Raw genomic sequence first — 26303 nt, 5'->3', positions numbered from 1 at the left:
GCACTGGAAAAAATCTAGTTGCTAGAATGCATAAGTTGAAGTTGTATGAAAAATGGAAATATACGTAAAGGTAGTATGAATCATTTAGTCAGAGCCACACAATAGAGGAAAAGATGGCTCTCCCACCCCGTTCTTCCCCCTGCACCAAAAGACTACTTCTAAACCAGACTTCTGGTTTTGCTTTTTTAATAGGTCTATAAAAGCCAAGAATTTATAAAAAGGACATGCAAGTGTATTTACATTACCAGGTCAGTGAGAAGCTGCAAATTTCTCTAGTACAGGAACTATGTATTTAAGATTGGAAGTAGTAAAGAAAGCAGGACACCAGAACTGACTGCTAAAATGACAACAGAAGCTTTGCTGACAACCAAATTCTTGGTTTCTTCCCAGGGCATAGGGGCACATGGGGACATGACATGCAAAAGTGATTAAAATTGTCCATAGTCTTGGAGAAAAAAGTGTATTTAGTTTGTTTTCACTCATTATTTGTCCAATTAAAGTCATATCAATAGATCTAAAATTTTTTTATTTGTTCTGCAATTGAAGTCCAGATTCTTCTTTTCATCTTTCTCCTGAAAGAGGGAATGTAAGTGAATATAAATGTGATCAGAAAAAGAGGTGTCAGGAAAAGGTGCAATAGTCTCACCTTCAGCTGCTATGAAGAAAAGAAACAGATTATTGCAGTGTCTGCCCTCTCCAACTCATACGAGTTGGAGAAAAAAGCCAACTGACCAGATATTGAAAGAGTGAGGTACTACTTTTTGCAAATATCTACAGATCCTTTAGCACTGAACAAAACCAAGAGGAAAAGCCATCTTAAAGTGTCTTAAAGAAGGAGAAGGAGAAGGAGGAGGAGGAGGAGAAGGAGGAGGAGAAGGAGGAGGAGAAGGAGGAGGAGAAGGAGGAGGAGAAGGAGGAGGAGAAGGAGGAGGAGAAGGAGGAGGAGAAGGAGGAGGAGAAGGAGGAGGAGAAGGAGGAGGAGAAGGAGAAGGAGGAGGAGAAGGAGAAGGAGAAGAAGGAGAAGGAGGAGAAGGAGAAGAAAGTTTGTATTCTTGCTTAACCATTTATCATTCAGTATTTGTATTTTCACTTGAAGTAAACAGGACACTGTCACAGTATCACAGTTGTAACTTTCCATTTCCTCCAAAGCTTAGGGATAGGAGGCAGATGAGGCATATTTAACTGTTCCTCATTTAAGCCACAGAGTAATTTAATGTTGCTATAAAAATGTGCAAGATTGTGTTTTCTGTCTCAAAATCTATTATTTTCTCCTCCCTTGATATTTCCTTGTGCAGCAAACACACTTGAAGACAGACCTAGTGTAGTACTTGAGTTTACTACAAATAATGCAATCTTTCCTTCCTTGGAAGGAAATGGTATTAGAACTTGTATGATTGTCAGGAAGACAGATTTTCCCTATCTACAGAAAAGGTGTGACTTGCAACCAGAATTATTTACCAAGTTAATTAGTGATATAAGTTACACTGCATAGCATATACCAGATGCTTGCAAAAATGAAAGCATCAACATTGAAACAAAATTCCCACTACTGTTAAAAATATCATACAGTGATTTTGACCTATAAGTCCAAGTGAATTTCTTATCCCCCTCAACTTATTTTTTTTTTTTTTTTTTAATGGTATATACACCGTGTGCCCCATGACCATTCAAGTAATTTACAGAAAATTGAGGATCAAGTTCTTCGAATTTCACAGAAATCAGTCTTACAACCCACAACAATCTCCATGGTTCCTATTGCAACAAAAAGTCAGTATGTATTCTTCATTCCAATTATACAAAGATTTCTTTTAAAGAAAAGGTGCTGACATTTTGTATTGTTTCATCTATGAGGTAGGTGGCACTTTCATATGAAGTGTAAATCAGAAATTAAGTTAGCTCTGGGCCAGCAACATACACTGAACCACTGACTGCTCAAGTCAATTTTTAAATTGTGAATATGAAAAAATTCCTCATTTTAAAAGACAAGCTCTAAGTATTTGAAAGCAGAGTGGTGGTCAAGGACAGACAGGTGCCTTGCCTTGACAAAAGTCAGCGGAATTCTGGCTTTAGCCTCCAGATACCTTCACCACTTGGACTCCTATGGAAGGTGCAGACATTGCGGAGAAGTTCTCTGAAGATGCAGGACTGTGCTGCAGGCAGCTTGGACTCAAATTCCTGCAGCAGCTCCTGGGTGCTGGCCTCGCCGTCCACGCGGGCCTGGAACGCTACGAAATTGCGCAAATCCACGAGCAGCTCATCGTGTTCTGTTGTACCTGGGCATGGGGGGGGTGCTTGCTGCTGCTGACCAGCTCCCTCATTCACTGTCCGTTGTGGTAAAACAAGGTGGTTTCTTGCCCTCATCTTAGCTAGTAAAGTTGAAGAATCTAGTGCACCAGATGAGGATTCTCCAGATTTTCCATCAAAATGCTCAGTGAAACCAGACTTCTTTGTGTTTTCTTTCTTTATGGTATTTGAATCCTGCAAATAAACATACAGACTATGGAGAAGGTTGTGTTTTAAGATCCTAGGAATCTGCTAAAACCTGCCTGCTGTTTAGACTGAAACAACAAAGCTGAACAGTCTGAAGCTAGCAGTCTGAAATACACAATGAAGAGGTACTACGTTCTGGTCTCAACTGTAGAACTTAAGAAGCTGGGGTTAAGAGAGATAACCAGACCATGTTGCAATTTGTGACTGCTGTATCAAATTAGACTTTATCAGGATGCTACACCAAAACATGAAAAATCAGATTAATGGGTGACTAAAAATTCCAGAATTGTACATAATCTTATGACAGATGAGACATCTACATTATAAATCTGATTTGTTGCATAAATCAGAACATTTCACATTTATCAGCTATTAAAAGAGAAATGTTAGCTTGCATCTCTTACCTTGCACTTATTTGCAGGTGATGCACAAGTGGAACGTGAAGAAAGCAGCATGGGGTTCCTTTTTTGACCAAACCGACTCCTAGAAGCCCACAAAAGAATTAAATAATCCTTCTCAAAGTGATTAGAACAGTTTTGCTGAAGACACTGACTGGGTTTAGCATTTTGGGGTTCTCACTTGACAGCATATGGCTGTATCCAAACTCACTCTGCCCTACTGTGCAACAACATTTGCTCTGCAAGTCAGAATAGACTTCCCAGGCTTGTAGCATGTCCTGGTGGCTTCATTAAATATCAAACATGAAACTCCACTTTGATACTGCACGTAGCAGATGCAAAATAAAAGGTAAGTCCATAGCATCCTAAAGAACCCTTCTATTTTTTGAAAAGCAGTTTAAGAACCAAACTCACTTTATTGTTGATGGTGCACCTGAAAGACCACTCATGCCTGTCCAAGTTGGCACACCAGAAGCAGCTCCTAAACATCGCTGTCGAGAGACTTTTAGGGCTCTTAAGGCATCCTGGGCCACTCTGTTTGCTTCTGCTTCCACCAGCACATAGTCTGCACTGGAAGCTTCCATAATGGCATCATGCTTCATAACACTGTGTACCCCTAAAAACCAGAAGACACAAAAAAAGGTGATGTTAATTTACATGACTACCTGTAAAACTAAATAGTCACCATTTAAGTGAATGCCACAATCACATTTTTCCTTTTTTCAGGTTGATTATATTCAGCACTTCAGTATAGTAATTTCTAATAAGAGAACACCCTTCTATCAGCTAAGCAATCAATTTGTCAGCAAATCACTTTGGTGTGCTGACAAAGTCATTATTCACAACAGACTTTGCAATTATGTGAGTAAATTGATAATGTCTATTGTTATGGACAGGACAGAAGTGAAATCCTTCTGCAAATGAAGATTGGTTACATTCCAGAAGAAACACTGCATTATTTCCATATCCAGAAGTGTTTCCGAAAGGTTGAAGCTCTCTCTTATGTGCCTGTGCCATATTAATTAGTACATTCAGAACTGGATCATTTCAATGATGAAGCTGTTAATGTTTCACTACAGTAACAGAATAGGTAAAACACATTTTGTACTGTAGCTCCAACCATGAGAATAGCAGAATGGCTCTTTCCCTCACTTACATAAATTTTATATACCTCTGTTTAAATGGCCTGACACTGTTGAGCAGCCAAATAACAACTGTTACCTGATTTTTTGAAAAGTTTCTCCAGGACATAATCATCGTTTTTCTTTGAGTTTTCCTCCTCTTCACTGTTCTCCTTTCTGTGTCGCTTTTTTTTCACTAGATAAGGAATGTGCTCTCCTTCAAATCTGGCACCTTTGTGATGTTTCTTCTTAGACTTATCTTGGTGGCTCTCATGTGACAACACATTCACCCTGTGCTTTGTTTTTGAGGTACATTTATAATGATTGTTATCTAATTGCCCATTTTCAGTTTTATCAGCCAGCTTTTCCCAGGAGCCATCTGCACCACATGTAAAACTAAAATCTCCCTTAGCATTTGCATTAGCTGCTCCATGTACTTCATTAGCCACTGCAGCATTCAGATATTTGGCATTCTCTGAAGACCCTGCATAACCTGGCAGTGTCTGGGACACAGATTTGTCAGCTTTTTCTAAGCTTTCCTCCATGCTTTTATTCAGTGAGTTTGTATTAGTAGCAGCTTGTGCATTTTCCAAATTTCCTTTGGTTCCCTCACTTGTCTCTATTGCTTTAGATGAAGAATTTATCATGAGGGTGGTTGAGTAGGAATGGAATGACTTGCTGTACTTAGGTGAGCTGCTTTCTGTAAGATGGAGGTCACCTTTAGAAGGGTTGTTTTCAGATGTCTTTTCAAGTTTCTGTTTCAACTGGTGTTTTGTGACTTGAACATCTGAACCTGTACCTGAAGGATGAATGAAATTAGTACCCATTTATTAAACACTTCATATTTTTTTTTTCTTTTAAACAAACAGAAAAGAAATTTATACCTGCAAAAATTGCACTTGTTTCTGTCCCCTGAGACACATCTGGGCTGCTCAGAGTAAAAAGTTCATAAAGGTCATTGGATTTGAAAAAGCGCCTCTGCTTAGGGTCTTTCAGCACTCTGTTTGTTAAAAACTGCTTGAAGATTTGTCTAAAAAAGAAGAAAAGGCCTTCATGCAGGAAGCAACTTCTAGCTTTGTTTAAGTATTGAATACAGTACTTAAAACAGAAAAACTGTATATGCTCAAATGTTACCCCACAGAACAATTAAGCAGTGGGAAGATGATGTTAGTTTCCAAAAGACAATCTTGATTAAGTAACTTTCAAACAACTGACTAAATTGTTAAACATAGGGATTTATTGTTTTGCAACAGCCCCATAACACAACAGGTAACCACCCTCCTGAAATGTCCTATGAGGCATGCCTTAACTAAGCAATAAATAACTTCACAGCAGGATTTTTTTTTATCCATTGAAGTTGTAAAGCTTGCATATATTACAACAAAACTATCAGAAAGCTCCTTGAAAAAAAGCCAAACAAACCAACCTAAAAACTTGCTAAAATGAGAAGATTTTAATGGTTTAATTGGTTGAAGGAACCAAAAGCAGCAGAGTAGCTCAGTGTGATGGGGATGACTGGGTGACAAGCACTGAAAAGGGAAATCAAACTCATGGTTGAGAGGAAGGGAAAAGAAAAGCCAAACCACAGAGGACTGAAAGCTGGGGGAGACCTAAGCTGCAAAAATCTACTACTGGTAAATCCAATTCTATGCCATGTTTGTACTACATAGTTTTTGACTGCAAGTTTTAGACACTATTTTCCTGTACAAAAAATATTCCCTAAAAAGATCTGGAAATCCCTTCTCAAGAAGTGTTTTTATTATTGTTTTGGTTCTACTGGCATTAAGCAGGGAAACATTTTAAATCCAATTTGCAAAAACAAAGTTTAAACACAGGTGCCAGCTATTGAAATGTACCCATCAGAAAACTTTAAAGTTTTTAAAAACTAACTGAGCTTCATAGCTTCCCGCAAAGATGACCACATATTTGCAGAGAGGAAAAAACAGGCAAAGAGAAAAGACAACTTGCTTAAAAAGTTTGAAGTCCATTTTGCTGTTCTGGAAATAAAATTAATTTCTGATGGCTGTCTTGACCCTTAAAACCCACTTCCTTGGTGTGGTCAGTGTTGTTCAAACAGAAGCATCGCAGAGGGATGCAAGCCAAGCAGCTGCAGATGCTCTGTATCCATGTGGAAAAAAAAAATTTAAAAGGCACTCAATAAATGCTGGTATTTCATTATTTAGAGCTTTCATTCATCTGCATTTTCAAGGAGGAAATTCAGGTCTAAAGAGTAATTCCTAGACAGAGGATTCCCACATACATTCATTTGGAATTCATGCGAGTGAAGCAAACTACTTAGAAAGCTGAATGGGGAAACAAAAATATTTCACTGACTTCAAAATATGAGCACTTTAAGGTTTTAGCTACATTTTGAAATAACATGACTATGACTGGTGGTTCTTGGGATTTAATTCTCCCACTTTGGAATGATTTGGAAATGAAATCAAATTGGGTTTGCAGAGAAGTAAATGGATATATGTTCCACACACATCTTCATATATATCCTAAGGACAATATAAAGAACTTGTTGATTTCAATCTGTATTCCAGACTTGTTGGAATTTTAACCATGTTCTGATTAAAAGGCTCATTTTTTTCTTTCTACACCTCCTATTTCCCTATTTACAGTGAATTCTGGATGTGCTGGACACAGCTGCTGGTCTTGGAGCTACAGAGGCAGCAGCACAACCCTACACACCTGTGAATGTAACATTAGAAGGACCATTTTTCATCAGAAATTTTTATATTTTTTCCATGCCATGCCCATCATGATCAAGGTTTCAAGCTGTGTGTGCACATCCTGTTACAACACCTCAAATTTTCTACGAACATTATCTTGAGCACACAGCTGTATCCAACCAGGAATTCTTACTGACCTGTGGTATATCTTCTCTTCAATAGTGCCAGCAGTGAGAAGCCTGTACACAGTCACCTGTTTCTTTTGGCCTATTCTCCAAGCACGTTCCCGAGCCTGGAACACAAAAGGCCTGGTTACTGGATGTCAGTGTCTTAGACATGTTTGACAGAGAGCCAATTGATATCACTGTTTCAAACCTAGTTTGGACATTTAACAAATAATTAAATAAGTTACATAGCTGTGGTATTTCTACAGCATTAGGACAACTAACTCAATAGGAAAGGAAAATGATTGAGAAAATTTACCTAAGTGCAAAGACAAGCCTCCAATTGTACTAAGAAATATATGCAAAAAATAAATTACATTAAAATTAGAACTCTGATCTAGGATTTGTAGTTTATATAGACTTCCTCTAAATGGGATCTATTTCACAATAGAGCTTTACTATACACGTTTTCTTTGAGCTTTTCTTAACTGAAAGCTTTCCCACAAATGCCTTGAACCAACTGCTAAAACAGACCCCTCCAAGTGGTCACGCTTAACAGATCTCAGCGCTATGTAGAATTTTCATCAAAAATAGTTTTTTCCATATACAGTTAAGGGATCTGGTAACCCAGAGTCTCATCACACTATAATGAACAACTTCTTTAAGGTATAGGCTTAGCAGCAGCTTCTAAGGACATAGCTACATATCATTATTTAGTGACAAAGCCAATTTAAGAAACACTTGTTCTTTTCTTACCCTGCACTGCAACCAAATAGAGTCATATGCCTGTTCAAGAGTTTGCTCAGCTGTACTGTCCCTTCAGAAACATCTTGTTTGCTTAGTTATCTAAAAATCCCACAGGCTACACTCTAAACAGTGTAATCATCTAGTATATGAATAAACAATATTGAAGTGAGGTAAGGTATAAAGGGGATGTGGTGGGAACCACTTAAATTGGCTTTGCCACAAGAGGAATCACAATATGGAACTGAACCCTAAGCAGCCGTTGCTGGGAACAGCAACTTGGGGAAGAGCAACATAGTGCTTTAACACTATTTGAAGAGATAAATGTCATTGCATCTTCAGTTTTATTTCAACTTAGCTGGTAAATGGAATGTAACGAACCAAACAAACCTGTGTGTCTGTACTGGGATTCCAGTCAGGATCATAAATAATAACCCGGTCAGCACCAGTCAAGTTAACTCCAATGCCCCCAACACGAGTTGTTAGCAAAAAAATAAATATGGACTTGTCCTATAATAAAAGAGATAATTTATTAAAGCAAGAAATACCAAAGTGCAACAAGATAATTTTTTTAAAAATTTTTTTTATTTTTTAATTTGCATTACTTGCAAAGATGGAAAGGGAGCCAAGAGAGGGAACACATTTCTTTTGACAAATAGAAGTAATTTGGTCTAAATTTCAGTTACAGTTATCCAATAACCTCCTCTTAGCAGAAAACCCAACTTAAGTGTTGGAAGGAAGGAAACAGTAGGTATTTCTAACACCCCTGCCCCCACTCCCCCCCCCCAATAAAGTGATTTAATTTAACTCAGCTCCCCAGTTTTGTGTCTCAAACCTGAAGTAGTGCATTTAAAAACAGACCAAAAAGGAATGCAAGAACTCAGTCAATAAACACAGGCATTAGTGTGTGGGATGCAACATCTCACCTCATTATATCTTGTTATAAGGGGCTGCCTGGAAGCTATTGTTGTGGTGCCATCCATCCTGAGGTAAGAATAGTTTCTGCTTCTCACAAAGACTTCAAGTATCTGCAGCATCTGTTGTAAGTGAAATCCAGATGTGAAAACTAAATTACCTTATCAAGTAACCTTATCAAGTCATAAGAATTTCTGGCACAAACTGAGTGCCAATCAAAGACACAGGATGATGACCAAAAGGTTGTGAATCTTATATGAGCAGAAAATTCATTAATTTATGGAATTATGTGGCAGGGGGTGTGTGTGGAGGTGGGGCTGAAATGCAGTAATTTCACTGCTGAATGCACAATGTTTGTGCTTGTTTTAGGAAGTCCGGAGCCATGGTCCAGGTAAACGGTGAAGAATTCCAGGGAATGCTCACAAGCAAGATAAATTGTGAATACACAGGGAAAACAAATGAAAGTCACTCTTGGCTAATGCTCCAAAGAAGACAATTCTGAGGATTAGATGTGCATGTGCACTAAGCAGAGGGGGCAAACTGACTACTGATTCTATCCTGAAACTGTACAGCAGAGACAATAAATACATCACCACTGCTTCAGCCTGGTATTACATGGGTACAAATGATACAAGCTTTGAACCAGAATGCTGAATTTGGGCAACACTGCCACAACACTGAGAAGGACACTACAAAAGGTGGTTCTAATTACAGGTCTTGTTGGGACACACACACTGTTCTTTCGTTTTAGCAACAGCAAAACTAAAACCAATTACTCCATCTTACCTGTCTTGACTGAGTAAAAAACAATACTCTGTGACCCTGCTTGTGCCATATTTTCAGCAAGGATTCTACCACTATCATCTTTCCAGAACGTTTCCAATATCCAAACTGATCTGCTTCCTCCACTTCGGTGTCTGGTACACCCTTCAAAATTTTGGGACCACCAGAGAAGAGGTCAGGGTGGTTGCAAATCTTTCTCAAAGATACTAGTCCTGAGAAAATCTAAAGAACAAGGAGAAAAAATATTTTTATTTTCTTGACAAATACTTGTGTCCGTGTGGGTTGTGGTTCAGCAAAAGAAATACCAATAGATGAATCTAGTCATCATCAAGAATTTTATTTTTAATAGTGGTTTGCTCTTTAGAAAAGCCAATGGATGCTGGTACTTCTTAATGGAAAGTGTCAAGAAAAAAATTAGTACAAGAGAAGATCAACGGAATGTTATGCTATTGTGAGATTTTTCTGGTGACAATGTTAACAATTCTGCAACAATCTCCACATTAGCAAAAGCAGTCCCTAGTTTTAACTCAAATTTTTCCTACTCAAAAGGAAGAATTCATAGAATTATAGTATGTTAGGAGTTGGAAGGGACCTCTCGTGCTCATCCAGTCCAACCCCCCTGCCAAAGCAGGATCACCTAGGGCAGGTCACACAGAAATACATCCAGGCAGGTTTTGAAAGTCTCCAGAGGAGACTCCACAACCTCTCTGGGCAGCCTGTTCCAGTACTTCATCATCCTCACAGTAAAGAAGTTTCTCCTCATATTGAGGTGGAATTTCCTATGTTCTAGCCATTTTTCCTTGTCCTATTACTGGGTACCACTGGAAAGAGACTGACCCCTTCCTCTTGACAACCACAGCTCAGATATCCATAAACATTAATAAGATCCCCTCTCAGCCTTCTTTTCTCAAGGCTAAACAGCCCCAGTTCCCTCAGTCATTCTTCATAGGGAAGATGTTCAAGTCCTTTAAACATCCTCATGGCTTTCTGTTGGACTCTCTCCAGTAGATCCCTGTCTCTCTGGAACTGGGGACCCCAAAACTAGATACAGCATTTCCCGTGCTGTCTCATCAGGGTAGAGAGGGAACTCCATCTAGTTTGTTATTTGAATTTGTGTCCCTCCTTCCAAACCCCTCTGTGTTAGTAGATAACTTAAGACAAACCTTGAGGACAGCAAGTACACCCACCTGAATGCACCACTTTTGATGCCATATAGTAAAACAGTAACAAGAATGTTTGCTGTTTGCTCTGCTGTGTGTCAAGACTGAAATAATCAACTGTTGCATCACAAAGTTATCATATTTGAACTGTTCTCTCAGGACAAGTTACTTTTCCTTTGCTTCACGTTTGCAATCAGTTAAAAGCATGCATACAGTTACCTATAGAAGGTCATCCAACAAGCCATAATTTCCCCCAAGACTGTAAATATATTGTGAAGCCTACTCCATTCCTACTTTTATCTGGCCATAGAACATTTCTGAGAAAAATTAAAAAAACCAGGCAGACATCCACAAAAGGAGAACAGAGATGAGAGTTTTTGCTTCCCTTTCAGATCAGAACCATCTAGAAGAATGCAAAGGTCAGTTCATTACTTTAGCCATCAAACTCTACCTGGTGTTAATCTTAATTAATGCCAACCTGCATGTCTCCATTGAGAATCTGGTAAACTTCTTTAGAATTGATAAAATCTTGATAGACTTGTCGCTGCTCTTCTGTCAATCGGCAAAAGAGAACCTACCAAAAATAACAAATTGCTCAAGCCCAACCTGCAAATACCAAATAGAGTAAAATCTGAAATTTTACAATGTGCTACAATGAAGCTTCACAGATATCTGACATATTAAAATACTCAGTTAAAAGATACTCTATAGAAATCACCAGAAAGAAAAAACTTGACATTTTAAAAGCGAATGAATATAAACATTAACATGGGTTTTATGAGTTTGTCTGTATCCTTTCCCAGTTGTTTTTTCCCCTCAAATTGCTTTAGTTTTTGAACTGCTGCCATTTTCCAGTTTCAATGAGGTAATTGTGCAATACTAGCATTCTCTCAAAGCTATGTCTATAAGAACTGCTTTCCATTGTGTGTCTGGTTTGTTCCTTACAACTTGAAAATTCTTAGTACTTCATGGGAAAACAAGGTTGAAAAATGTAATCTGTTCTGTCAGTAGCCTTGAGTGTGAGCATATAATGATTTTTCAGATGGTCCAGTGTGCTAAAATGGAAAAAAATCCTCTACTTGTGTCCTGCAAAGCATGCACCATTATGCCTTAAGTCAAACCTACGTAGTGTCCTGTGACTGAAAAGAACAAAAATCTTATCTGTTTAATTTATGATTGCATTCTTTAGAGTGAACAGCACAGAATCTTTAAATTATATAGCAATTGAAAAGTTAAATTAAAAAAAAATTATTAGACTACACAGCAGAAAATATTTATTATATTTATTATGTATCTTTTGTGACTGTTTCTCAAAGACTATCACATCTGCTTCTGTTTTACAGGGAGGAGACAGGAAGAAAAGAGCAAGGAGAGGATAAGAAAGCCTGAGGCACTGAAACATGAGTGGCAGAAGACTCCAATAATTACTACAAGTATTTATAGGAATTTAATTTGCTTAAATAATCCTTTCAACCTCTTCTACCTTGACTCAAAATGTTTTGTAAAAATGTTTCACCTCTTTTTAGATCAAACTAATTTTAAATCAAAAGGCTAATGTTTTTGAAACTTATTGGAATATACAGGCCTAGCCAGTTTGCAGTATGTTAACAACTGCCATCAAGTATTTCTCTATTATTTGCTGTCCAAATTAACCTTTTTACATCAGGAAACAATGTTACAGTATCCAAGAGATGCAACATAGGAAATGGGCAGACAACTTATTTGTATACACCTGTGATCAGTATGAGGATCAGGACAGTAAGAGGACAGTATGTGGCAGACCTGACTGCACTTGAGATATCTTTTGTTCTTTAGATGTCAGTGTCCTTGCATACACCCTGCAAGACAATCACCATCGAAAGATCTACATCTTCAGTTAAAACAGCATTTCATCTGTTCTTACCACAAATTATTTCCAAATGTCCATGAAGTATGAGATATGGAGGAAGGAGATGGCTCAGATTTAATAGTAAAGATAAGCAAACCTGTTCATTTTTATCTGGAAGTGAAAGGCTCATTTTCACATCAGCCTTCATTCTTCGCAGCAAGTAGGGATTTATGGTGTCCCGTAACACACAAGCACATTTGTATGCAGTTTTTACCTGAAGAAGGAAGAAAAAAAAGCAAAACTTGTATTTTGGGTGCTGCTCTCAATCTTAGCAAGAAGCAGAATTCCACTATTAGTAATAAGAAAATCCTAATCAAATGAGATAGTTTATGATTTATGTGGATCTACAGTTACATATGCAACTCAACATGAATTGCAATAAAATTCATGTTATCAACATAACATTGTGCATTTAAGTCTTCCCTCAGATACCACTCATTTATTTTTCCTAATTCCATGGAATTTGAGACCAGAAATAAGAAATTCCTTTTAGGAAGCAGTCTAAGAAGTGAGTGAGTATAAGCTTGCAGAGTGCCAAAATCCCCATGAAAAACTGATAATACATGTAAAGAAGATCAAAAAAGAAGCCTGCAGCAGTGGTGGTTACTAGACAATAAGTAAAGATTAACGCTCACTTGAGACTATTAAAAAAATCAGTACAAGATAATCCCCATGATCACAGACACAAAAGGTCACTCTGGCTTTAAATGGAGCACATGGCCCATATGGTTCTGTAATGAGTAATGGATGTGTGAGATGGGTATTAACTGTACATAATGGCTAAAAATACCTTCATTTCTCTTAAAGCAAAACAAAAAATATATTAAATTATTGATATGTAAGAAACAATGTGGCTGTCCAATTTGGTAAATTACTAAGCGTTAGACAAGGAAAGTACTTAAATTCAAAAAGAAAACACTACTTTAGAAATGTGCACAAACATTACAAAGAGTATCTAACAGGATGCAAGTTTATTAGCATCTATATGCAACCTAGTCTGCAGATTATTATGCAGACAACTCATCTTGTGTTTAAGAAGTCATAAATACTGAGAATAAGAACTAAAAAGACTAACAGACATATTTATTCAAAATAATATTCCAAATAATTTTTACTTTAAAAATTAAATAGTTTACCTACTGCCAGGCTTACAGTACCTTTTTTAGGTTTTTAAAAATAAAAACTGTTTTTAGTTTGGATTTATTCCTGTGTTGCATACTTTGCTGAAGCTTGATATCAAACAGCGGAAAGTTCTATTTAAACACATCAAAATATGGATCAGTCACCTCCCACCCCATCTTTCTTATCTTTAGATCAAAGAATACGTCTAATGATTTGAACATTTAAACACTTGGGTTTGTAACAAAATCTTATGTATAAGCTAACTCCTATATAAGCCGTAACTCCCATATAAATTAAATGGTCTCATTTAGTTTAAATCCTTTTCACTTTTGTAGTAGTAAAACAAACATGCAACTCTCTTTTGGATTAGTGTCTAGAACACATAGCATGAAGTACATTTAAAAGTCAGTTTTGAAACAATAGTTTTCTTTAAGCAAAGTGACATTTTTGATGCCTTTTACCTGTACAGGAGAGGCATTGGAGTATCCTCCCATGGTTATTGGAACAGAAAATTGCTCCATGAACACAGGCAGTGTTCCAAGTTTACCTGGGAACACAAAGTCAAAGAGGGACCAGAGCTCCTTGAGGTTATTTTGCATAGGGGAGCCAGACAAGATGATTCGATGGGGTGTGCGGAACTATTGGTAAAAAACACAAAACCAAAATAAAGTTATTTTCATGGTTCATGATGTAGCCTGACTTCTGGCTCAGAGAACATTCAATATCATGATCAATTAACTATTATTTTAAAATATGTGCCCTCACATTCCTAAAAAAACCCCAAATATCTTTGTGCAATATATTTTGCATAAACTGTTAGGAGAAAATGAGCATCAGCAACCCCTAACGGTACTTTAGGACACAATTTAACATATCTAATTTTTTCTTCTATCCTGTAAATTTACCAATGCAAACCCATTAAAAATGTTAAATAAATGAAATAGTAAAATATAGGTCATAGTAATTTATGCTGTTATACTTTATTAATGGCCAAATGTGTATTTTAATGCTAAAGTAATACAGACTATTGGAGCTTGGAACCTTCCCCCCATCCTTAAAATCTTTTATTTTTTATGAAATACCTGCTTGCATGCAAGTGTGACTGCAGCATTTGGATTTCTGATTTTGTGACCCTCATCCAGAATCACATAATGCCAGTCATATCTCTGGATATTATCCTGCATCAGCCGAATGTATGAATAAGAGGTAATTAAAATTCCATGGCATGAAGCAATTTCACGAATTAGTTTCACCTAAAAGCAAAAGGTGCATGATGTCAGTAACAGTGAGACAGAAAGCACAGACCAACTCAACTAGGTTTGCTGTACAAAGTACGTACAGAAAGTTTTGAAAAGGAAGATAGGTTATCTGCTTTGCAAAGAAAATAAGTACAGACAAGACTTTAATTATATGACTCTCAGCTTATCTGTAAGAGAATGAAGAACCTGAATAGGGTAATATGAAACATCAGATTTCAATCTGAAGCCTTTTTTTTTTTTTTTTTTCAAAGGCAACCACTATATTTGATTAAAGTAACTGCTGTCTTCAAGCTCTCCTGTATTCACCTCACAAATCCAGCTTTGTGTACTGCATGCAAGATCTAGCACCTTAGGGGAAAATTAAACAAATGCAAAATCAAAAACCAAGCACACAAATCTGTTTAGCTAACGCCAAATTCTGTCCAAATTCTCTCATTACAAGGGTTATTATATTTGTTATCAATTTGAAGATTTTTTTCTTCACAGAAATTACAGAAAGTTAAGGGTTGGAAGGGACCTCAAAAGATTATCTAGTACAACCCCCCTGCCAGAGCAGAAGGGGTTCTTCTCTTGTGTTGTAAGCTATGTCCTTTCCCTAAGATTTTACTGGCCTTTTCACCTGTAAATTATGTGGGGCAGGGAGAGTCTGTATCACTTTCCACTGCATTCACAGTTTTTGGGACTTAACTTTCTTGCATTTATTTTCTATATATAAATCTAGAAGACTTAAACAGAAGATAATGGGGTAGGAGGCAATTCTGGATGAAGCAAATATACCCAATGTAAAAGAAAAAAAAGTAGAACCATCACAGAATTCACTAAAGGAAAGACAGAGCCTTTATTATTAGAAGTGTCTATAAGAAAAAACAAAACAAAATGAAACTAATAAACAGGGCAAAAACATCTCAAAGATTCAGATGGTGTTAAAATTCCACGATCTTTTACTGTAAAATTTCTTGCTTAAAGACATATGCCAAGTTTCAAAAAGCAATGCTCCTTAATTGTTGAAAAATTTCTACTGATTACTATCTCCTGATAAAAACATGACACATTATTTAACGTTGACATCAAGAGAATATATAATTTTTTAGAATAATTTTTATTACTGACTCATTAGGATTTCTAGGCAGACGTGGACATTAAAAGCTTAATTCTACCTGGTATATTGCCCCCAGCCAGCAAACATGTCCTACAGTCTCAGCAAGGGCCTTTCATAGAATATTGTACACATCTTTACCCAAACACTTAAGACAAATCATCTCGGGCGATTTCAAATTAAAAGCTTGTAAAATATGTAACCTCTCCTAGTTTTTGCAATTAATAGGGTATGTCTGCAATTAGCCTGACTTACAGAATGCTACACTGTTGTCATTAAAAGATGTTTTGTGAAAGTAGGGCTGTTATTACGGAGGCTCCAGAGACCAATCCCTCCTAGAGGGCAAACAGTGGACCGGTAGGAAACAACAGCCATAAATCACATTGTCAGGTAGCAGAGAGAACAGAAGTGAAACACAGGCACATGAAGGCCATTCATTGTAAACACACCACAGCAGAACCCTAGTCAGGATTTACTGAACCTGTAATTAATTAAAGTTTCCTTCAAGCTACATTTTTAATAAACAAGGATTTGTGCTGACAATGAAGAAACACAACAACACAATTTTATCAAGTCACACTACAACACTTATTAACTCTCAATTTATTGCATTGGATACTTTCTACGAGGTTGATTTCACCTTAGTTGCAGTTTTTGGAATAATTATAAATATTTTAAAATATCACAACAGATTTAAGACTAGATACATATTTTTGAGACTGGGGCATTTCAGAATTTATGCTATTTTATTGCATATTCTTTAATTTCTAATTCGTGTTTGGTAAGATTAAGGCATGTTTACATTTACTTTTAATTTTGTCTCCAGAAATAGACTTCATTGAAGATATTTCAGAGACAGCACTAATAAATGAAAAAAAAAACCAGAATGCAAAAAACTCAGCTTAAGATTCTGAACTGTAATGACTAGAGGAATATGTGAGTGGAACAAGTACTTGTGATCTTGTAGTTCTATTCAGTAAAGTATTTCAGGCCCCAACAATAAAACGAAAGTCTTTTGTCCCAACATAGGGTGGTAAGTTGATTGTGTTGATTTGTCTTCACTGGGACACATGCAAACAATGTACAAAACCTGGAAAATTTCTGGCAGCAGCATTCCTTAGAGCTAAAATATTTATGATTTATTCTAAGGGCACACTTCTGAGAAAATTATTTTTCCTGTTGGTATCTCACTGTAGCTACAAATTTGCTTCTGAAGCTACAGAGACATAATTTTTTTACTGATATATACAGAAATAAGGTTTATCTTTTTTAGTATAAAGTAGTTTTTAAAAAATATTTAAAAGTATCTGTAGTCATCTACAATATGTATTAAAAATGGTGATTTTCTTAGACAGAATTGCATGTGTTAAGAGTGAACTTAAAGAACAAGACTAGTGATAACCACAAAATTTTCTAAATGTTCAGATACCTAAGACAGGTTTGAACTTAGAGATAATACCCACTCACTTACACAACCACAAATCACTTGTGAATCAAAAATAAATTCTTCATAAGGCTTATTGCTATCTCATAACCAAATCTTAAGCCCAGAGATTAAAAAATTCAACCTATAAAATCTCTCTATTATTTCTCTGCCCCCAACAAAACAATCTAAACAACACTATGAAGAGGCTTAAGAAGAACACATTACAATATTTAATAATGTAAAAGTTGCAGTAAAAAGAGGCAGACACCTAAGCTGGATGTCTCAATGACTTAGCTGAAAAAGGCTGACCAGATTTGCAGCCAATGTGGTGCTCACAATTCAGGCTGTTGTTTTGTACTATTATTGTGGAAAATCTTAAAGTTGCTTGCAAAGAAAACCCAAATGGACTGGAAGAAAGGATATGCCAAGGGGGCCTTTTGCTTACCACGCTGGTCAGAAGTACTTCTGTAAAACTGAAAAAGTGTGACTTACTGAGAAGCTGTGCAAGGTATTGCCTAGTATAAATTTTGATAAAACAATTGGAACAGAAGTCTTCCCTGTTCTTCTCTGTCAAAAAATACTTCTGTGGGCATGTCTAGAGAACTGGGAAACAGGACCTTGCACTGGTGTTTGGGTACTATAGAAGATGCAACGGAAATACCTATTCATAAAAGCATTAATTTCACCAGTCCTGAAAGATTTAATGTTCTCCAGTATTTTAGGATTCCTGACAATGTTATGGTAATAATTACGTAGATCCATCTTACTTAAAAGATTAACTTAAGTTTTATCAAATGAAACTTCAGCTGTTGTTTCTTTCTCCTAAGAGATAATGTGTTGCCTTAAGGGACACTTGTCATTGCTTAACTGTTTTCCTCCAGAATTATCCTTCATTCGTTTTCAGATCAAACTTCTGTTCCTAGAAATACCTTGTCCCTCTTTCACAGGCCTGTACAGAACAAGCTGCAATACTGTGTTTCACCACAGATAATCTGCACTGCTTAGGTCACACCTAGAGTTCAGCTATTACATTATGTTCAGCTCTGGGCCCCTCACTACAAGAAAATAATTGAGTTTCTGGAGTGAGTTCAGAGAAGGGCAACCAAGCTGGTACAGGGCCTGGAGAACAAGTCCTGTGAGGAGTGGTTGAGGGAACTGGGAATATATTCTTTCCCAATTGGGAACTGGAGAAGGAGAGGTTGAGAGGAGACCTTATCACTCTCTATGACTACCTGAAATGAGGTTGCAGGATGTTGGCTTCCTGTCTCAAGCAAATAACAATAGAACTAGAGGAAATGGCCAGAAGTACCCCTAGGTGAGGTTTAGACTAAATATTAGGAAGAACTTTACTGGAAGACTTGCCAGGTGCTGGAATGGGTTGCCAGAGAGGTGGTGGAGTCACCATCCCTGGAGGTATTTCAAAACATGTAAGATGAGGCAACTACTACATTTTAATGCAGTCCTAAAAATCCATTAAGATCTTTACTGTATGAGGTCCAGTTGATTTGGGTGCCAATTATGTTCTTCCACCAGTTCAGAACATTCTACCCTCTGTTAGTTCAGAGGCTGAAGTAACCTCACTACAAGGCATTTAGTTCCTCAGTCTTATCTCCTTGCAAGTTAGTTGTCGGTAACAGAACTCTTCTTGTATCACTTTGTGATAAACCCTGACATACTAACAGAACAAGAGGTGAATTCTGGAATTGTCTGTTTAATTACAAACAGGTTTATGTAACACTGAGGAGACAGGTGCACTGCATCTTGGCTTTTGGCTATCTAAAACTAATCCCAACAGAAGAATCAACGTATGTCCTTAGAGCACACTGGTCTCTGGATAAGTCTTATAAAAATAACAAACGCAAAAAGCAGTCTCCTGTAATACCATAAATTATCAGAAGATGGAATTGTCACAAGATCAGATCAGCAATAGCATATCCATAGGATGAATGCATATTGAAAAGCAACTCAAGGCAGGAGTATCACCTAGCCTGTACTATATGCAATGTATCTTCAGTGTACAAGTGTTACTTATAATAAATTAATAATAAACTTTTAGTGCAGGTACAAGGACAACTAGAAAGGAAAAGGTTTTTTCTTGTTGTTGTTGTTGTTTTTCAATTTACTTTAGTCATAAGCTTGCTCTTCTCCAATTAAGAGGCATCTAGGAAAAAAAAGCATCAGCTGAAGACCACATCAGCAGCAACACTTTTTTTTAAGCATACTGTTGCAGCTCTCAGAAGATGAGGCAATATGGCAGAATTAGAGAACTGAATCTATCCAAAGTGATCATATGGCAACCAAATTCCTTAATTTTAAATTGTTGAGTAGGCATTTGTTGGAGAACAGTGGGAAGGTGAAGTCCTAAAAACCTGACCCTGCAGATGGAAAAAATTGAGGCAGTCTGTCGATTGCATTAATTAACAAATACCCCAAAATAAGCACAAACGATTTAATTTAGGAAAATGTGAGCATGTTGAGGTCAACAGACTTTTAGGGCTTGAAAACATACCATGTTGAGTGAACAACAGGAAACTATTAGCACATTAGGGCATGCTATTTCTTTTTTGCCACGTACTGCAACTGCAATATCCTCAGAATACATTTAATCAAGTACAATTAAGTATCATATAATTTTAATGTTATCACAAGAAATTTAATAAATATTTAAGAGAAATTTAAAAATGCTTCGCTTAATCCTGAAAATATAGGATGTGAAATATGCGAAGCATGTGAAATATGAGGACAAGGGAAAACAAAAATGTTTCCTAGTTTTGTTCCAGGAAGGTAGCAAGGATTAAAGTTCAGGCTTGCCAACCTAAGAAATGGTATAAAACCACATATATTAAGACACTGGCCAAGGAAATGAAAAGACTGAAAAAGTACTGCTTGAATAAAGGAAAACCAACAAAGTAACCCCATCATTAAGGAAAATGAGACTAGGCATTATTGACCAACACACCACCAACTGAAGAGAAATTGGCTCTGCAAGCAAAACATACTAGACAAAAGATCCAGTGACACAGTGATGCACAGAATGGGAAGAATTCACCAGGACTAGAAACATGTATCTGGTGTACAAGCAGTCTAGTGATGAGGGGGGAAAAAGGGGGAAAACAGGGAGGGAAGAGGGGGAGTGAGGAGGGAAGAGAGAAGCTTTTGGAGTTACAAAATGGATGTCAACCATTACCTTTTTCTGACTATAAGAACCAGTTTCATGGAGAACAGCGACTCTAAATGGAGGCCACCAAGTGTGGAACTCTTTTACCCACTGATGCATCACAGTAGCTGGACAAACAATCACTGTGGGACCCAATCCCTGGTACCTAAAATAAAGTATTTGCAGAAAAAACCTTTAACATGAAATAAATATTCCGTATTAAGTGGGACATTAAATTCACATGTATTAAAATAACATTTTCTAGCTCAAATGGAATATGAGAGCTCTGGAAATTAATTGTCACTATGTTTTTCTGGGAATCAGTTTTTTAAAGGAAAATGAAAGGGGTACTGCTGTTAGAACCTATCAACTGAACAGTTAATGGATGCATTCATCAAGATAAACACAGAAATAGAAAAGCTCCAAACAATAAGGCATAAGAGAACTTCCTCCTGTGGTAATACAAATCAGATCTGTGAAGAAATCATTAACAAACAGCTATTTTATGACTTCTATTAAAAAAAAAAAAAGTGTAGCTAGAGTCTCACAAATGGACCTACACACAGGTGTTCTGCTTCATAGTGGTAATATTCTCTATTGTCATCATAATTTCTAGGTAAGACAAGGATTCCAAAGCAGCACAATATATCAGCCATGGAACTTGAGGTCTAAGATGGGCTTAAGCTGTTTCATGAGGTCCTTATTCATAATCACATGATTGTTTCTCTAATTAATGAAAAAATTTGAAACAAAGTCTTTCTGTATATTAAGTTCAGAGCAACTCTAAAGGCTGAGAAAAATCTCTCACACAACAACCAAACAATTACCAACAATCATATAGGAAATATACTAAGTAGCAGTTACTTGTAGCAATTTAGAAAATATATGTATTTTAAAAAACAGCACAAAATGACTTTGCAAACAAAGGCAATAGCCACAGTTATCACTGTCTGACCACTTATGTCCTATTCAAGTGGGTGCTAATAAACAAATCAAAATATTACAGTATATATTCAAGATCACATACATACAGCAGTAAATTATTTCCCAGACACCAGCAATACCTTGTTTTTTAAAAACCATACCCATTAATGCCTTTAGAAACTGCTGACACTGAGAAATAATATTCTTTATTAAAAGCTTATAAATATGCAGAATTACAACCTGGATGTTGCTTGTATCTTTCATTAAGAAAAAATACTATATAACAACCTTAAACAGTTTAAACAGCTCCCAGCAAATCCAAGGAGAAGTTAGAAATGCAAAAAAATAGCTTCAACTATGCTATGAATCCAAATAACCACTCTTAAAAGTATCTGTAGCAAAAAAAGCCAACAGCTCTTAAGAATATATACAGCAAAAAGCCAGCTTTCATAGAATACATTGGTTTCTCCTTCTTCATGGGCAGTAGCAAATTACTTCTATTTATTCCCCTGGTCTGTATCAAACAAGCTCACATGCTGAGTTTATCCAGGTTTTTTTCCCCCTTCTCAGGTTACACAAAGAGTTCACACTTCCTTTGATCAATTTTCAGAAAATCCACTCCCCCTCCACTCAGTTGTGTAAAACCTCTTCTGTGTCTAGTCTGGCTCTAATTGCTTTCCACTAGCCAACATTTTATTCTTCTCTTAAGAGCTTTTATTTATTTATATAAATGAGCAGTCTAACTTCTAGTCTGTGTTGTTTCACAAAACTAAACAAACCACATTTGTGCTTGCTACACTTAGGAGGCATCCTTCATTCTCCTCATCACTGCAGCAAATCTGCTCTGCTGCCAATTCAATTTTTTTTTTTGTTTGCCTTGAACAAAGGTGACAGTAATAAGATTCCAACCTGAGTCTTACTGGTGCCTTGTACCTGGATACCAACATTGCTCTATTCCTACCCCAAACATAATGCCATAATGTATCCTATCCTTTTTTCACAGCTGCATCATACTAATAGCTTATGGTCAATATCATATATGATCAATATACTCAAATTTTTCTTCTTCTGTTGCTTCTGGTTTATAAAACTCAAATTTACAGCAAGTATCCTTTCTTAGTTTTTATTTAATCAGATGTGATTAGAATTGCAAATAAAATCTATTCCTGCAAATTACTACCAAGGAAAAAAAGCTCTAGTCACACTGTATTTGTAATCTTTAAGTACTCAAAAAATAAGCAGAGGAAAACATCTTGCATTATAACCAACTCTATTGCCAAGCACTAGAAAATCATGCCTTGAAAATGAAACAGAAATGACAACTAAACATTATTAAAATAAAAGCCAGAGCAATACAAATTTTCTGGGACAATGGATTTTTATTTATGTTATCAGAATGGAAATTAATCTCTCTGCCACACAAACTTGAGACAGTCTTATGCTTAATGTGCATGATATCTCAGTATCTTGAAGAGCACTGGTGAGTAAATAATTGTATACAATTTATGGCAGTTTCTCATACAATCTCTCAAGTGAATGAAGCAAAGCCTGGAGTGAAAGGTAACATCTTTGTTAAACAAAATAATTTGTTTAGAAGGAAGAAACTTGTGTACTCCCAAACCCTTCAGCAGGCTTCAGCAACAGATTGCAGGCTAAAGGATAGAGATGGGTTACTTGAAGTTTACTGCTGCTTTGATTTTTCATATGAAGGCACCATTGGTCTGAAAGCTGCTTCTTGTTCCACCTACCTCAGCTTGTCTAACACAAGACTCTTCCACCCTCTATAAATCTTGCTTGCCTTATATCCTTACACCACCATAGCTGCAACACGTATGCTGACAGCCAAACATCTCATGAGTTTCCTCAGCTGTGGGGCTCAATAGCTCAAAGTGAGACAACATCTTCGTTTTTAATAGTCTTGGTCTTTCAAAATCAGAAGGACACTGGGACCAGAAGCTGTTTACAAAAGGAAATTTCTACTCACCTTAAAGACTACTTCTGCAGAAAATGTCCCTAATAGAAAATAAAACTAAGTATTTTGAACATCAACAAAACGGGCCCTATTGTCTTAATACTCAAGTGCCTCCAAACATGACAAACTTTGCAATTCTGCACAGGAATGACACTATTTTCTCCATTTCACAGAAGGCCAGCTGACACTGGGAAAGTCTAAAGTGCCTCCACCTTCATACCAAGGTAATGAGATATGGGCTAATGTCTGCTTCTCATCCAGACTGACCAGGAGGTTGTCTGCTTACCTGGCATTCAGACAGAAGCCAGCTACCCACTTGATGCCTTCCAAGTTCAGAGTGCAGACAGGGGAAATACTTGATTACACAAAGACCAAGCAGTTTAGATCCTCTGCCTTTCAGGATACAAGCAAAATCAGAGTAGGTTTCACTAAAAAATTAAAACCTATTTCCTCACATGAAATTACTACCATGATGGACTTAATGACATCATGGTCATTAAGTCAAATGACCCAGCCAAAAACCCAAAGCTGAATAAATTATCTTACATGCAGAAAGAGCACTGCAACTTAGGTGTGCAATTGTATTTTGGCCTCTTCAAAGTCTTATTGTAGTTTCACTGCAGTATCTTAGGTCTTAGGCTGTAACTATAATTATTTCACAAGATGTTCCTGAAGGATTTCCATCTATTCAGTGGTCCTCCAGCTGAAGCAGTGAATATACCTATACAAAGTAATCTGTTCAATAGCATCCTTAAATCAGAAAGCCATATTGAAGTATATCAACTGGCCTGAGTGACAGAGGACACAGTTTTATATAAAAAATACTACCATAGGAAGCAAATCGAGAAAAAACTAATATTTTCTCTTTGCAAGTATTATTTTACAACTCATGAACATGCTGAACATAATTTAAGTATAACTCTATATAAAGTTAATTATTTTTGCTTAGTATGGTCCTATGATATTTGCTTAATTGTATGTAGTAATTAACATGAGGTAAACAGGCCAACATAACTAGAAAAATGAAGTGATATTCATGCATGGATTTATAAATCCAAGGACACAAACAAGTATCTTTTCTGCTAATTTCACCTGTGAAGAAGGAATTTTAAAGCACTGCTCACTAACAAAGCAAGCATGAAACACCTTGTAATAAAGGTCACTCATAACAGTTTTTAAAGCAACAACAACAAAAAAGCAGATGAAAATCCTGCTGTAAAAGTTAATGGTTTTACAGTTACTGCCTCTGGTTTTTGCATGGCTAATTCCCTGACAGTCAGAAACTCTTTCATTTCAAATCAGCTTGCTAATTCCTGTAAAGCATCTACCTGGTGACTTGCCAGACAAATATTTTAAGGTAAAATTTAATAAATGGAGCTAAAGGTATTACATCTAATTTAAAATTCTATATTGTGTAAACTATTGATATTAATGTCATTGAGTTTGTAAACAATCCATTTGTGGAAGCTAACCTTAGACACTGTATTGACCCAAAATATCTAGTGTAGCTCATCTGCAAAATGAAGCATCAATGCCTGGAATTCATTAAAAGTGTTACATGTTTAATTTTTCCTGCCCTACAGCTCCATTGTCTCGTAAAATTTTTCCTTTGATGTCCCCCACTAAAAGAATTAAAGGAATATTGTAATTGAAATGTCATTAATAATTCACAGGACCCTCCTCCACCAGCAATACATCTGATGAAATATTAATTGAGCTCCACAGACTGACAGTCTACAGAGGAGCACTTGCCTGTAATTTGAACCACGAGTCCTGATCTTGCTGTAGCTCAGACCTGCCAAGAAGGCTATTATCTGGATGGTCTTGCCCAATCCCATCTCATCTCCCAGAATTCCTCCTGCCTGCTGGCAGTGCAATTCCCAGAGCCACCTAACACCTGTCTGCTGGTACCTAAAACAAGGAAAAAGAAGATGGCAAATGTTTGATAATACAGATCATAACAGAAAGTACTCATGAATTAATCATTTGGCAAGGTTCTTATACTACTTACACTGGATATGTTTTACATGAGTGCTGTATTTACTAGGTCATACATTCTTGATGCACTCACGACATTACATGCAACTTCCATTCTTTATGCAACACAAACATTTCTAATGAAACTCATAGTCATGGTAATTAGAGGGTATTTTATTTCATGTATATTTTAAGTATTAAAAGCAACTTGAAAAGCTACTCTAACAAAGCATTATCTTTCCAAGAAAAACAATATGTAAGGGACTAAGAAATTTTATTATTTGGAACATACACCTTGAACTGAAGGAAAAGCTTGACTTGCAGGAGGCACAGCCTTTATAACCCACTGTGAAAACGGATGACATTTGTCAAAGCATGCTTTTTACATCAATTAATTTAATAACATTTAGTCTCTTTCAATGATTAAAAAAAGTCAATAAAGCAAAATGTTTTGGAAAGCAAAAGAATAGAAACTATGCCAGTGAATGGGATGCAGCAGAGTATTATGTGAGAGTATCAAGGAGGTTTCAACTTCCAGACACTCAGTGGAAAAACACACTCCAATTAAAAGAAGCAGACCAGAAAGCAAGATTTACAAAGGCAAGCTTAAAAGGTGGAGATAAGATGCTGGACTGAGAATCACCTTAGGACAAGCTTTAATATTATGATAGGAAATAGAGAGATCAGAAGGAATAACATACCACGAGTGTGGGTAAAATGGGGAACAGAAAGAAGTGACCAGTACATTTAAACTACAATTAAAAAATTAACACCTTTCAGCACTTCTGTGCCTTGTAACTTAGGCAAAAAACAAAGTTAGTGATAACATTTTCTTGAATGTATGCACTCCTGAAGTGCAGGGCACACTAAAGAGCAAAACACTTTTTGTTAAGAACTTTTTCTTCATTTTAGTACATTTTCTTGTGTGAATTTCAAAATCCTCTTTCACTTTTTGAACACATAATATTTAGGAATACTGTCAGCTAATAACACTAGTGTTTCCAAAATACAGTTAAAAATCAATTTATG

At 36.6% G+C, this 26303-nt stretch overlaps 1 protein-coding gene and 1 long non-coding RNA gene across 2 annotated transcripts in view; one reads left to right on the top strand and one right to left on the bottom strand.

The window, feature by feature from the left end:
* The first annotated feature begins 718 nt into the window (after window positions 1-718).
* On the top strand, window positions 719-1124 carry LOC139798322 (uncharacterized). The gene is made up of 2 exons (XR_011726794.1): window positions 719-823; window positions 1013-1124. It is a non-coding gene; the product is annotated as an uncharacterized lncRNA (long non-coding RNA).
* Window positions 1125-1614: 490 nt separating this feature from the next.
* Window positions 1615-26303, bottom strand: part of ERCC6 (ERCC excision repair 6, chromatin remodeling factor) — a 45098-nt gene continuing 20409 nt past the window's right edge. The window contains exons 8-22 of the mRNA XM_071748778.1: window positions 25050-25208; window positions 20432-20567; window positions 14546-14716; window positions 13925-14101; window positions 12439-12555; window positions 10932-11027; window positions 9297-9515; window positions 8522-8632; window positions 7986-8105; window positions 6885-6979; window positions 4894-5039; window positions 4110-4808; window positions 3303-3504; window positions 2895-2973; window positions 1615-2478 (exon numbers count right to left, since the gene is read on the bottom strand). Coding sequence (XP_071604879.1) covers window positions 2050-2478; window positions 2895-2973; window positions 3303-3504; window positions 4110-4808; window positions 4894-5039; window positions 6885-6979; window positions 7986-8105; window positions 8522-8632; window positions 9297-9515; window positions 10932-11027; window positions 12439-12555; window positions 13925-14101; window positions 14546-14716; window positions 20432-20567; window positions 25050-25208 — 2956 coding nt within the window. The 3' untranslated portion in view covers window positions 1615-2049. The remainder of the gene's footprint in view (window positions 2479-2894; window positions 2974-3302; window positions 3505-4109; window positions 4809-4893; window positions 5040-6884; window positions 6980-7985; window positions 8106-8521; window positions 8633-9296; window positions 9516-10931; window positions 11028-12438; window positions 12556-13924; window positions 14102-14545; window positions 14717-20431; window positions 20568-25049; window positions 25209-26303) is intronic.

The sequence above is a fragment of the Heliangelus exortis genome, chromosome 7 (genome assembly GCF_036169615.1).
Source record: "Heliangelus exortis chromosome 7, bHelExo1.hap1, whole genome shotgun sequence".
Classification (NCBI taxonomy): Eukaryota; Metazoa; Chordata; class Aves; order Apodiformes; family Trochilidae; genus Heliangelus; species Heliangelus exortis.
Note: the sequence above shows the minus strand (reverse complement) of the source record. Positions and strands in the feature narration are given on the sequence as shown.